Source organism: Theobroma cacao, chromosome 10 (assembly GCF_053813885.1).
Source record: "Theobroma cacao isolate CCN51 chromosome 10, ASM5381388v1, whole genome shotgun sequence".
Classification (NCBI taxonomy): domain Eukaryota; kingdom Viridiplantae; phylum Streptophyta; class Magnoliopsida; order Malvales; family Malvaceae; genus Theobroma; species Theobroma cacao.
This window is the reverse complement of record NC_142648.1, coordinates 23,375,730-23,388,403: the sequence shown is the minus strand read 5'-3', so window position 1 is coordinate 23,388,403 and position 12,674 is coordinate 23,375,730. Positions and strand designations below refer to the sequence as shown.

The window sequence follows — 12,674 nt, the reverse complement described above, 5'->3', positions numbered from 1 at the left end:
ACTATTTTTTATATTAAAATATTTTTTATGTATGCGTGTGTATATATATATATATATGTACTTTTTATTTTGTATTAATATTGTAAAAATTATAACTCATAAAATTATTAATTACAATATTTACCTTTGTTTATATAAACTTATAACATATAAATCTAAAAAGAAGTTATGAGATTAGAAAAGTTAATTGGGTAATTGGGTACCCATAAAGAAGATTTTAATAATTTTTTTATTTAATTGGGTATTTAAATGGGTTAGGGTAATTATAGGGTAGTAAGAATGTATTAGGGTTAGGATTAGGGTAGTAATTTTTAAATTATTCGAATAATTAATAGGATTAAGGTAGTTAATTTTTAATAGGGTTAAGATTGGGTATCTCGAAATTATAAGGTATCCGATCCGTTGACATTCCTAGTGACAATACTTATTTAAGTAAATGCTATTGACAGTGCCTCCTCCTTTCACTTTATCTAAGTATGTAGTATCATCAAGAACTTTGCTTGATCTCCTTAATCAGTGCTCAGGCCCAGAATCTGGTCTAACCATTTTCATAAGAAGTCTCCAACTGAGTTGTTAGTAATGTAAAAATATGTCACAAAGAGTGTTTGTGAATGATAATGAAACACATCTCACATTTTATTAAATTTTGTGCTATCATTTAATTTGGATATCTAATAAAAAAAAATTTGACCCTAATTTGGATATCATTTAATTCATTAAATTCGTATAAAAGTTAATTGTAATTCGATTAAATTTTGATGTCGTATAATTAACTCTAATAATAAAAATGAGATGAAACGAGATGTTGATAAAATTCTTAAATTCAAATTGTAATATTTCCTCTTATACCTAAATAGAAAAACCCTTCCGCCTACAACTTGAGAGTGAATGTAAGTGTTATGAATTTCGCATTAATTAAAAATGACATGTCACAAATTTCGCATGAGTAACATATGAGATGGGTCTTAAATGACATGTCACAAATTCCGCATGAGTAATGTAAGAGATGGGTCTTAGAGCTTATAACAAAGAACTTTCCTCCACCTAATATATATGTCTTTTGGATTAAAATGTGTACCCGTGACAAATAAAATCAAAACTTATCTTTTATGAAAAATACCAAGATCAAACTAAACTCGGAGCAAGATAAGTTTGTCTCTTTTACGGGTGAAAGAGTTATATCTTTTGGATTAAAATTATGGATCTGTGAAGGAAGCTCTTGGATGGGAAAAAGCATTTTGCAAAAAATATCAACTATTATATTACTCTTAAAAATAAAATAAAAGCTGTCCAATAACATGAGATGCAGCTTTTCGATCCAATGAAACGAAATGCTGCATTAGCTTAATGTACATGAATGGACAGTTACGATGAAGTCGAAGATACCTGAACATCTGAAGAAAGAACAAATTAAGGAATCTAAAACATGTATAAATAAATAAATAGACAATCAATCATAGAAATTATCATCTACCAATTATGATGAATCTGGACTTGTGAAAATCCCCTAAACTAGTTGGTGAAAATACCAGAGCTAGCTACTTTAACTTGATATTCATGTCAACATTCTTTGTCCCATCAGGTCGATTAAACTATCAAAGATTCAAAGTTTATTCAGTTCAGTCAGAACCTGAACAATTGTTTTCTCTTGTCCGAACCCAGAATTTTCACCATTAATTCTTTTGCATAGATGCAAAGACAATGACACATACATGCAAACATAGAAATCATTTTCTGAAGCAGAAAGCGAGAAAACCCAGATATTGTTAATCTAATAAACAGGCAATAGTTTAGCAGGATGATGCTTTGCTTGTGTATCATGCCAATAGAAAGATGGCCTGAGTAGGGATTCACTGGAAAGAAAGATATTCCTCCAAAATAGAATGTTAGCCGCGTACAGAACAAGGGCAGCATTTCTTTTGTTTTTTTTTTCTTAATTATTAAATTAGTTCCTGTATTTTATAAAAATTATGATTTTGGTTTTTGTATAATAATTTATGTAAATTGAGTCTTTATATTTTTTTAATTTTATTAATTTCAATCCAAATCCTAACATCGATCAATTTTTCACCGTAAAATGTGCTGACGTAACATTGATTAGATTGACAACAAATTTATAGTAATGTGGCACTTGTTGATTCTGTGAAAAATATTGACGTGGCAGTTGTTGACATGGCAAAAAATACTTACGTGACGTTTTTGTAATTTGCACCTAATGAATGCTAGTTTTTAATAATAATTAAAAATTCAAAAATAACAACGTCAATACAATAAATGTCATGTCAATACATAATTAACGCCACATTAACCAAAAAGAACAAATTATCTCAATTAATGTTATGTAAGCTTGGTCAAAATATATTGAAAAATACAAAGACTCGATTTACACTAATTATTATTCAAGAATTAAATCCATATTTTTTTAGAAACAGAGGGATTAATTACAAAATTTAAACTTTTTGTTTGGTACATAAAATAAGGGGGCCAATAGGTTACTACATGAGTACACACTTTCAAAACTAGCTTCACATAAGTTGTGTTTGACATTGAATAATTAAATAACTATGTCCAGCTGAGGACAGACAAAGCTTGTATGCATCAGTCACCAAACCAAGTAAATGATTCCCATGGAGAGGATTCCTAGATGGCTTTGCTTTCACCGATAACCCCTGCCTTCTTTGGAATGTTAGCTTTCATCAAATAGCAATTATATTATCGAGGTAAACCTAGGAAACATCGATGTATACAAGCAAAGGCAAAGGCAAAGGCAAAGGCTATATCTTCTCAATACAACAGAAAGAAACTCCAGGGCCTTAGGTTGGATATTCGAATATACGCTTGAATTGATTCCAGAGATGCTTGCTTGGATTCACCACCAACCTCGACTCTACAATTTTCTTTAAACCTTCTGCTTCAAATTTTTAGACAGAATCATCAGTGGACTATCAATGGGAAGGAACTAGTTTTTAGAAGAGTTCTTTCTGCTTTTCTTGTCTTTTCTTTTCTTTCTTCTTTTCCCCTTCTAGTGTTTTCAATCTTATCATATTCCCTTCATTTTGCTGTACATGTTTCTTCTGTTTCTGATATAGTTAAAAAGTTAAAACCTTGAACAGAATCCTGAACTAGAATTCATAGTACTACAACTTATAAAAGCTTTAGACTACTGATGCTTTCCTGGCAATAAATGGTTGGGTTGTTCACTGAGAGAAACGCTTTGAATTCAATTGCAGCAATGGTGAGAAACAGCACCGTATGTGCAAAGATTTTTCTTTAGCAGAAATACTGAAAAAGCATTTGCTACAAGTAAACTGATCATTAAATATTTCTGTAATCTTCTACTTGGTTTATTCTTGGAAGCATAATACCACTGTGCAAAATAGTTTTGGAAACTTCAACCAAAGTAATCATGGCAACAGAAGCTGAAAGAGTGGTGGTGATCCTGGATGCATCAAGGGAACTAGGTCTAAGCACAATCAAATGGGCCCTGCTAGGCTTACCACTTAAGCCTGGAGACAAGCTTATACTTCTTGGAATTCTTCACCAGGTTAATAATCCTAGTACGTTATCTTTCATGGGAGCTGGAAAACTCAGTAAGAATTCATGCGTCTTTGTTCTTGAAAAGGAGAAGGAAAAAACAATAGATATGATAAGTAAACACTTGGATGAATCACATTTGAATGCTTTTGCTAACTGCCCTTCTGCTCAGTTTCTTTTATCTCCTTTTCCTTATCTTCCTTTTCATTTTTTTTTTCTCAGTGGGGTATAGGATCAAGGTTGATCCTAGTTCCATGTTTGGAACAAACAGAAAGATCATTGCAGAAGAAATGGAAAGAAAGATAGAAGAGTACAAAAAGCATGCTGAGATAGTGAAAATATCCGAACGATGCAAAAAGGGGCAGGTCTGATAAAATTTTTCACTGCCGGAATAACTATTTATTGCTTTTCTAGTCCTTGTTCTTGCTATCATTACCAGTTCTTGCAGTTTCAGCATATGCAATTTGCTAAAGCATAATTACATATCTTTCCTTAAGAACATAGTTAGTTACTAATATAAAGAATCTGAAGCTTTCTATGATTCTATCTGCCTAATAAATGTGAAGACATTAGAACTTGAAAATTCAAAACAGATTCATGTAGGAACAAATATATGTCAGTTGAAGTTCTTAGAGATTTTGTTTTGATCCTGAGTAATTCTGATTACATTTTTATGAAACATAAACATCTGCTCAAAATAATTGACTTCCTGGATAAAGGGTCTCTTGACTGCTCGTAGGAGATCACTTGATGAGTTGAGGTGCTTATAGCTTTATGCACATAGCTGAACAAAAACGATCCCCTCCCCTGAACTGAACTGCATGACTGGATTACAAATAGGCCATATTTATGGATAATAAAATTCAATAGCATGCTCACATCTTTTTGGTGACAGCACGTCATGGTTAAAGTGTTTAATGTAGTATGGCTTGACTTTTCTCAGATAGAATTCCGGATAGAGATGCGAGCAGGTTCTCCTTTAAAGGCAGTTGCTTCAAAAGCTGCCAAAAGACTTCATGCAACATGGATAGTACTTGACAGGTAAGTCATGTGATTATTGCAAACAAACTGTGCATCAAACTCATGAATTCATTCAGTGCCAGGTTATTAGGCTGATAAATGGATCTTTTTTTAACTCATAAAATAAGTTAAAAATTTAAAAAACTCCATTCAAAACTCAATACATGCCCAAGTAACAGTAGATAGTAAAAGATTTTTATTGTATATTACTTGCATCAAGTTAAAGGGAGGAAAAAGGGTTTGGCCATGGTGCCCTGCTATGCAAGAGTGATTTGATTCAAGTACAAATCATAAGAGATAACAGAGACATTGCAAATTGCACTGAAGGTTAAAATGAGTGGAGTTGTATGGATCAAGCACTAAATTCAGAATGTTAAATTACAAGCTTGATGGCATAGTTAATGTCAGAGTTAGGAAACTAGTGGTAATATTGCAGTTTGTTTCTCATGGAGGTTACAGTACCCAAGTCAGAAACAAATGCCTACTTGCGCAAAGTTCATTATGATAGGTTTGGCCTAAAGACATCACCTCCTCTTATTGTAAGAGGTCTACTTCCATTCAGCATTTATTGAAACTGAACTTTTTCTTTCACTTGTTTTCTTCTCATAATCATGAACCAACAAGAAGATACTGAATAGAGTAATGTTGTATACAGTGCAGAGAAAAGATACCTGCAACAAGCAGCTTCTGAACAGAATTACATGGATCTAAACAACAAAACAATATAAATTTAGGAAACAGATAAGCTCACACCACATTTGTTACTAGGTGCTTCCAGTCCTCCAATTTCCCAAGGAGTATCTTCTCTAAGGCTTGATAAACATATTCTGGACATTGATAACTAGATGTCATCTCTTCCATCAGTAATGGATCAAACCATTTTAGGAGCACCTTAAAACTGAAACTGCCAAGTACTTACTTCCTTTTAAAAGAATTAATGGCCTATTTGGGCTCAGTATAGCATCTCCCAACAGCCTTAGTGATCTATCATGTATGAATTTAGAGCTGTTCTCCAAATTTTCTAAGGGTAGCACAGCTGAAAGAAAAGAAAAAGATTTCTACACCCTTTTATTCTGCAGAAAAGCGGAGGTAACAAATATATTGAAAAGAGGTATGCAAATTCTTGATTGTAGAGTGCTAAGTCTGGCTTGCTGCAAATGGATAGTACCTTAAATTTCTCTTGTTTTGATCAGTTACTATTAGTTGACTTCTTGCTTTAAAGTAATATTTCTCTTTAACTGAAAATCTGGAAGGCTAGCAAAGCTTCATAGTTCATATGAATTGAAGTTTTAACAACAGAGGTCATAGTGACTCTTTTCTTCATTTTTTTCCCTTTTACTGTATTCAAATTTAATATCGTTACTCAAGCCAATCCCCAACCATTATGCTAAGCTTAAAAGGGAAAATAACTCCATTTTTATTTCATGAAAGAAGTGCAAATTGAAGTTCAAAAACCAGGGAAAAGAAGGAGGAAACAAATAAGGCACTAGAAAGTTTTCTTCCAATGATTTTTAACCCTGTACACTGTTATCTTTGAGACAGGCACTTGAAGAATGATCGGAGATACTTTTTAGAGAACCTATCATGTAATATAGTGAGGATGAAGAAAGATAACAATGTTGAAGAGTTAAGAGGACCAAATGTTAGGGATAACTATAAAGCACCTGCTGCAAGGAAAAGTAACGTAACATATGCTGAAATGATTCCCGCAACTAGCCCCTGCAAAGCACAGACTCCTCGAAGTAAGTTATTTGTCAATCATTAGCATAATGATATTTTTAACTCTTGAACCATGGTGGGAAGCAACTCTACAATTTTCTCCTCGCAAACTTATAGTAAGGTTTCTTTGGGATGATGCAATGTACTTGAGTATGTTCATGTCAAGAAATCATGAAGAGTTCAAATATATTTTCATTTTGTTTCAGAATCTCAAAGGGTTGAGAACACCAGCTTAGTGAAAGAACAAGGAGGTGAAGGTAGTGGAGAGCATCCATGGCATTATAGTAGGAAATCCACCTCATATTCAGCTTCAACTTCAAGTCGTGGAAGTAATAGAGCATCAACTTCAGGTTATAATGAGTCAAAGTCTCCTTCCTCACATCTTCATGATGAAGAATACACTACAACTACAGGACCGGAAACAGGAGGAGAGCATTCCCCATTATCCATCATTGAAAGTGGAGACCAGAAAGACTTATATAGTCCAGATGAAAATGAAAAGCAACATAACCACAATGATGATTGGATGGGGAGAAATCCAGGGGATCAGGTATTCAAAAATTCAATTTGCTTAATATGCCAGAATAGAAGACCAAAGATAGGGTGGATGAGAGACTTCACTTATGCAGAGCTCCAAGCTGCTACAGATGGGTTCCATGCAAGGAACTTCCTATCAGAAGGTGGATTTGGTTCTGTCTATAAGGGAGTGATAAATGGGTTGAAGATTGCTGTAAAGCAACATAAATATAATGCAAGCCTCCAAGGAGAGAAAGAATTCAAGTCTGAAGTTCAAGTGCTTCGGAAAGCTAGACATGAGAACCTGGTCATGCTTGTTGGGTCTTGCTCTGAAGGAAACCACAGGCTACTCGTATATGAATTTGTCTGCAATGGTTCACTGGACCTTCATTTATCAAGTAAAGACTGATTCAGAAGAGCTTTCAGATTTACTTCTCTTTCACAATGAATTACCAAGATCTGATCTTGCATTTTCGGATTCAGTTGTAATCAATGTATATTATTTCTTGCTAAATTGATTGCAGAGCACACAAGAAGACCTCTTACTTTGGAAAAGAGAGTGAAGATAGCGCTGGGAGCTGCTAGGGGCTTAAAATATTTGCACGACAACAATATCGTCCACAGAGACATGAGGCCAAACAACATCCTTGTAACACATGATTTTGAACCCCTGGTAATGACCAAACTACATTCACTACTATATATGGTAACTATGGAAATGTTTCTAGATCTCCCTGCCTATTTATTGAAGACAGTGATGTTTATTTGTTTAGGCTAGCCTTAGTTCAGTCATGCATCTTATACTAATGGATTCTCGTTCAGATAAGACTGTTGAAAACACTGTTCATTATTTAAAATAGCAACTATCAGTGTTGCAGCCTTGCAGCATAATTGAGACATTTTTAATCAGGTCAATACAATTAAGCACTCTGGTGAATCAATATTTATCTTGTCCTTGATGTATTGAGTCTAGGTAAAACCAGTTAGCATACAGATGATATAATTCAATACTAACTCCTATTCTGCAATTACATTTTCTGACCTCAACTAATTGAAGTTCCTAACCCGTTCACCACATTAGCTAGGAGATTTTGGCTTGGCAAAAACTCAACAAGAAGACTCGGATCAGTCATCGGAGACAGTAACAAGAGTTGTTGGAACTCTAGGATACTTGGCACCAGAATACGCAGAATGCGGCAAAGTGTCAACCAAGACAGATGTTTATTCCTTTGGGGTGGTCCTGTTACAGCTGATCACTGGAATGAAGACGACAGACAAAAGACTTGGAGGGAAAAGTCTTGTTGGATGGGTGAAAGTCTCAAAACTCAATACTTTCTTAACTAGATCCTAACATATGCCCCATGTGGCATTTTTTGACTGTTATGAACTAAGGCCACCTTCTATATTGCTAAGTTGTGCAGTTCATTAAATAACCCAATCAGCTAAAGAGTACATCAAGAAGTTTTCTTAACCCTGTCAAATAATTATTTCAACTCCAATTGATTCTATGAAATTATGCTATATATCTTTTCAAGAGGAAAAAAGAATAAACACATAGAGGTCTGGAAGTGAGAAAATTTATGCACTAGCAATAATTTGCAATAAGGTGTTACCTTGTTTGCAATTTTGTAGTCATCCACCTAAAATGACATGCAGGCGAAAAGGAAAGAAGAAGAGTCTTCCACTACTAAAGTTTACAATTCTTTTTAAGTGTCAGGGTTCATTACATACAGTTCTATCTTCTTGCAGGCAAGACCACTACTGAAAGACCGGAACTACCCAGATTTGATTGACCCCAGGATTCTGGAGTCACATGATGTCCATCAACTCTTTTGGATGGTTCGAGTAGCTGAAAAGTGTCTCAGCAAGGATCCTCAGAAGAGATTATCAATGGATAAGGTAAGTTCTGAATAAGTCTTTGAACTCAATATTCAATGCTACAGTAATTCAGCAACATCCATCTCAAAATCTAAGTATTCACATGCTTGTAACACTTCAGCTATCAATATATCCGAAACCTTAACTTTTCCTTCATATGTGTTCTACTCATCCATCATTAGGACCTATGGTGCTGATATACTTAGTTATCAGTCATTATATGAGACCAGTCTTAAAGAAATCCAAACAATCAAATTAGTAGGAGTGGAGAAGGTGGTGTAGTCATGCCCCTAGGGGTCTTGAACTAGTATAATCCCTGGTAAAATGCAGGCAAAACTTATGTACTATCCTTTGAATCTATTCAGCATTGACTTTTGTTGAATATTATAAGATCATACAGACAAAATTCACAAACTAAAAACGTAAAGATCTTTCCTATAACTTAGCTGCAAAACTTTAAACACCTAAAACACTTACGTTAGCAAATGATTTCACTGTATAATTTCCCTCCCGAGGAGTTCTGATATGTTCATGTAAAACTCCCAAACAGCCAGAGCATAGATAGCACTGCCAGATCAATCTTTACCAGCCTCTTTGGACATAAATCTCAACAGCTAAAACCATATGAACATTTGGCTTTATCTTTGTTAATTAAAAATGCTCAATCTTTATGATTAAGCGATACTATTGCAGGTGGTCTATGCTTTAAACTACATAATGGACTGTGACAGCGTATGTGGCTTCAGAGACTTCTCACCTGCAGAATCAGATAAAGTGAGCAGAGACTCTTGTGAGTCACAGTCACCATCTCCCTGTGATGATGATTCAACCTTTACAATAGAAATTACCAGCCCGAGTCATTTTAGTGGAAGACTTCCACCATCACCTTCCATTTCAAGAAAATCAAGTGCATCCACCCTTTATGGTGAATAAGCATCAGGCAGTAGGGGTAGTCCTGAAAGATATTTCTGATGAGGCGATTTTTCACCTTTCAAAAAAATATGAGGCGATTTTGTTTTCATTTTACCATGACCAAATCTTGATGGTTAATGCTTGTTAATTATCTTTTTGTTCATCCGTTTCTCTTGAAAAGGATTTCTGGAGGAATTCTTTGAAGGGAGTTGTAAGTTCCATAAGCATGCTGCATTGCATTGAAAATTCTTCCTGTTCTGTAAAATGTTTCAACATCTACATGATGTATGCATAATCAGTCTCAATTAGTAGGACTATTAGTTATGATGCAACAACAAAAAATGAAGCAAGAAACATGGAATAAGATCAAAGATCCATGTTAAAGAGCAAATTAATCACACTCAATGGATATTCAATCACCCTCAGGTCTAGGTGTAAGCAAGTTAACATGATTATTACAAAGCTACATCACCTTGGTTGCAGAAGAACAATTCTTCATCCAATTAGCATTCCATCCTACCAAGTACTAACAAGCAAGCTGCTCATAGTATCCACATCAGATCAAATATCTCTAGTCTTTCATCCATAATAGGTGTCCACATAATCTCATCATACTAAGATCATATTGTTCTAATCATGTTCCTTCAAACTAAGTCAATCATAGCCTTTGGAGATTTTGCTACAACAGAATCGGTAAAATGAGTAGAAAAGAAATTTCCCAAGAAAAGGGCTACCTGGAGTATGACAGTGATATGGATGTGTCGAAATGTGCGGGTCCGGGAACCCAACCGCCAAACGCGGATGTGAAAACTCACTAAAAAATTAAACTAGGAGTCGCCACCAATCTTTTTTACTAGGTGCGATTGGCCACCTATTGACTTGATTCTAATCGATGAAAACTTAAATTACTTTTAAGCCCACCGAAAAGAATCTTAAATTGGTCTACGATTTTCTAGATCTAGGTTCGGGAGTACGGTTACGCCCAGGGAAGGATTAGCACCCCCGGGACGCCCGTTCCATGAACGGTACCATTTTTAGATTATCCTATTGGGCTCTAATTTTTAATTTCACTATATTTTCTTAATTATTATTCTTTTATTTTATCTCATATTTAACCTAGAATGGCATGCAAATGTGAGGCAAGATGAAATGCGTGGCATGGGATAAAAATGCCGGACGAATGACCTTTTATCGAGGATATTTTCCCGAATCCGCCCATCATACTGGTGGGACTCGGGATATTCTCTCACCTAGGGAATTATCCGAGAAACTCGCCTTCACAAATTCGACGAATAATTCCCGTCATCGGGGTCATCGTACGTTTTTTTTTTTAAATAATATTTTTGTGCATAATGAACCTAATTCAGGCAAAAGCCTTTTGTTAAAGATGGTTCTCGAGCCCTCCCATCATACTGGTGGGACCCGAGGATATCTTTTCACCTAGAAAACTTTTCGAGAAATACCCGCCTTCGCAAGATTTTCGGAAGATCCCATCATCGTGGCTTAAACTCAAAAATAGAAATGTTTATATGCAATGATATGATTCAATATATATATGCTATGCTAATACAATTATCTATTTTTTGGTCATTTATTAATATTTAATTATTTTTTGATTACCTTTTTTATTATCACATTTTCTACTTTACTTTTTATCATTATTTTTTATACTTTTCATTTTTTTATTCTAAGTTCTTATATTTTCCTTTCATAATTAGATAAATTGTTTATAATTCCATGTTATTTTAGTGAACAAAAATTTTCTTTTTTTTTATTATACTATTTTTATTTTATATATTTTTATTATTATGTTTTTCATAAGCTATCTTTTATTCAAACCTAATGTCTAAGATCTTATTATATATATATATTTATTATTTTTTTATTTTTTATTTTTTACATTTTTTTATAATTTATGCCATTTAATATTCAATGCTTAATTTCAAATTAATTGTTTTTATTTATTTATTTATTTATTTTATTTTTTATTTATTTAATGTCATGTATATTACATTTTCACAAATTAATTACTTACTATATATTCGAATTATTAATACTATTTTTATCATTATTTTTATTATTATTATTTATTTATTATTTTTATTGAATGACTTTGTATTGTTAAATTTTTATTTATAAAAATTTCGGGATCTTGAAATCGAGGCCCTCCCATCATACTAGTGGAACCTTGATTCGGATTCCAAACCTAGGGAATATGGGCCCGGGATTGCGACTTCTCGCATCCTGACCAATCATCTCATCATCGATTTATTATGCTTGTGGTTAATATCATGGTATTTTCGTATTTTTTATTTTATTTATTCTCATTATTATTATTTTATTTATTTGTAGTAAATATTTTCCTAAGCTCCAATTATTTGTATAACTAAACATTCTCTAAAAATATTTTATATTATTATTATTATTTTATTTTTATGCTTCATTGTTTCTATATTCTTCCATTTGCATTAATCTCCTAAGTCTTAAAATATCATAAAGAAAAAAAATTAAAATTTTATTCTATAATAATTTAGGATTAATTCAACCTAATATTCTTTAAAATGGAAATCATACTAAATGGGCCAAAAAAACAAATCCACAAAAGGGTTAGGGATTCACCTTGGTGGGCTAAAAGCGGCCCAAATGGCCAACCCACTACTAGAAGCTCGCGGATCCTACTCCCCAAAACGCACCGTGTTAGCCTCCTGCCCAACAGCCTCCTGCTACCCAAAACGACGCCGTTTGGTGCTTCAGCCCTAACTATTTAAACTCCTTTTCTTTTTTCCCCTTTCATTTTCCCTTTTTACTTTCTCTCTCTACCCGCCGACTCTCTCTCCCTTCTCTCTAGTCTTTCACCGGCTTCCCTTCTGACCGACGAACATCCAAAGCCAGCTATGCCGCCGGCTAACCCTCTCTTTCTCTCCTCTGACCGACAGCCAACCCTCTTGGTACAGATCGGGTGCCTTCGCTCTCTTCCCTGCGTCGGATTTGGTGGCGCAACAATCGAGCTTCCTCTCTCTCACTTCTCTTGCCGACGCAAACCCCCTTGGCACCGATCGAGTGCTTCCGTTCTCTTCCCTGTGCCGGGTCTGGTG

At 34.3% G+C, this 12,674-nt stretch overlaps 1 protein-coding gene across 1 annotated transcript; it reads left to right on the top strand.

Annotated features, from left to right (window-relative positions):
- The first annotated feature begins 3,406 nt into the window (after positions 1–3,406).
- Positions 3,407–9,798, top strand: LOC18586989 (uncharacterized). Its single transcript, XM_088810489.1, has 9 exons — positions 3,407–3,650; positions 3,757–3,899; positions 4,478–4,575; positions 6,097–6,296; positions 6,480–7,187; positions 7,314–7,462; positions 7,871–8,098; positions 8,539–8,688; positions 9,361–9,798. Exons 1-9 carry the CDS (start codon positions 3,407–3,409, stop codon positions 9,598–9,600), a joined length of 2,160 nt encoding a protein of 719 aa, XP_088666615.1. The 3' UTR covers positions 9,601–9,798.
- Positions 9,799–12,674: the final 2,876 nt, after the last annotated feature.

What these genes read in the sequence shown, in the direction of transcription:
- LOC18586989 (XM_088810489.1), top strand. Translation starts at nt 3,407, where the DNA reads ATGGCAACAGAAGCTGAAAGAGTGGTGGTGATCCTGGATGCATCAAGG. An exon ending in ACATGGATAGTACTTGACAG is followed by an intron (nt 4,576 to 6,096) that starts GTAAGTCATGTG and finishes TCTTTGAGACAG; the next exon opens with GCACTTGAAGAATGATCGGA. An exon ending in GGAAAAGTCTTGTTGGATGG is followed by an intron (nt 8,099 to 8,538) that starts GTGAAAGTCTCA and finishes ATCTTCTTGCAG; the next exon opens with GCAAGACCACTACTGAAAGA.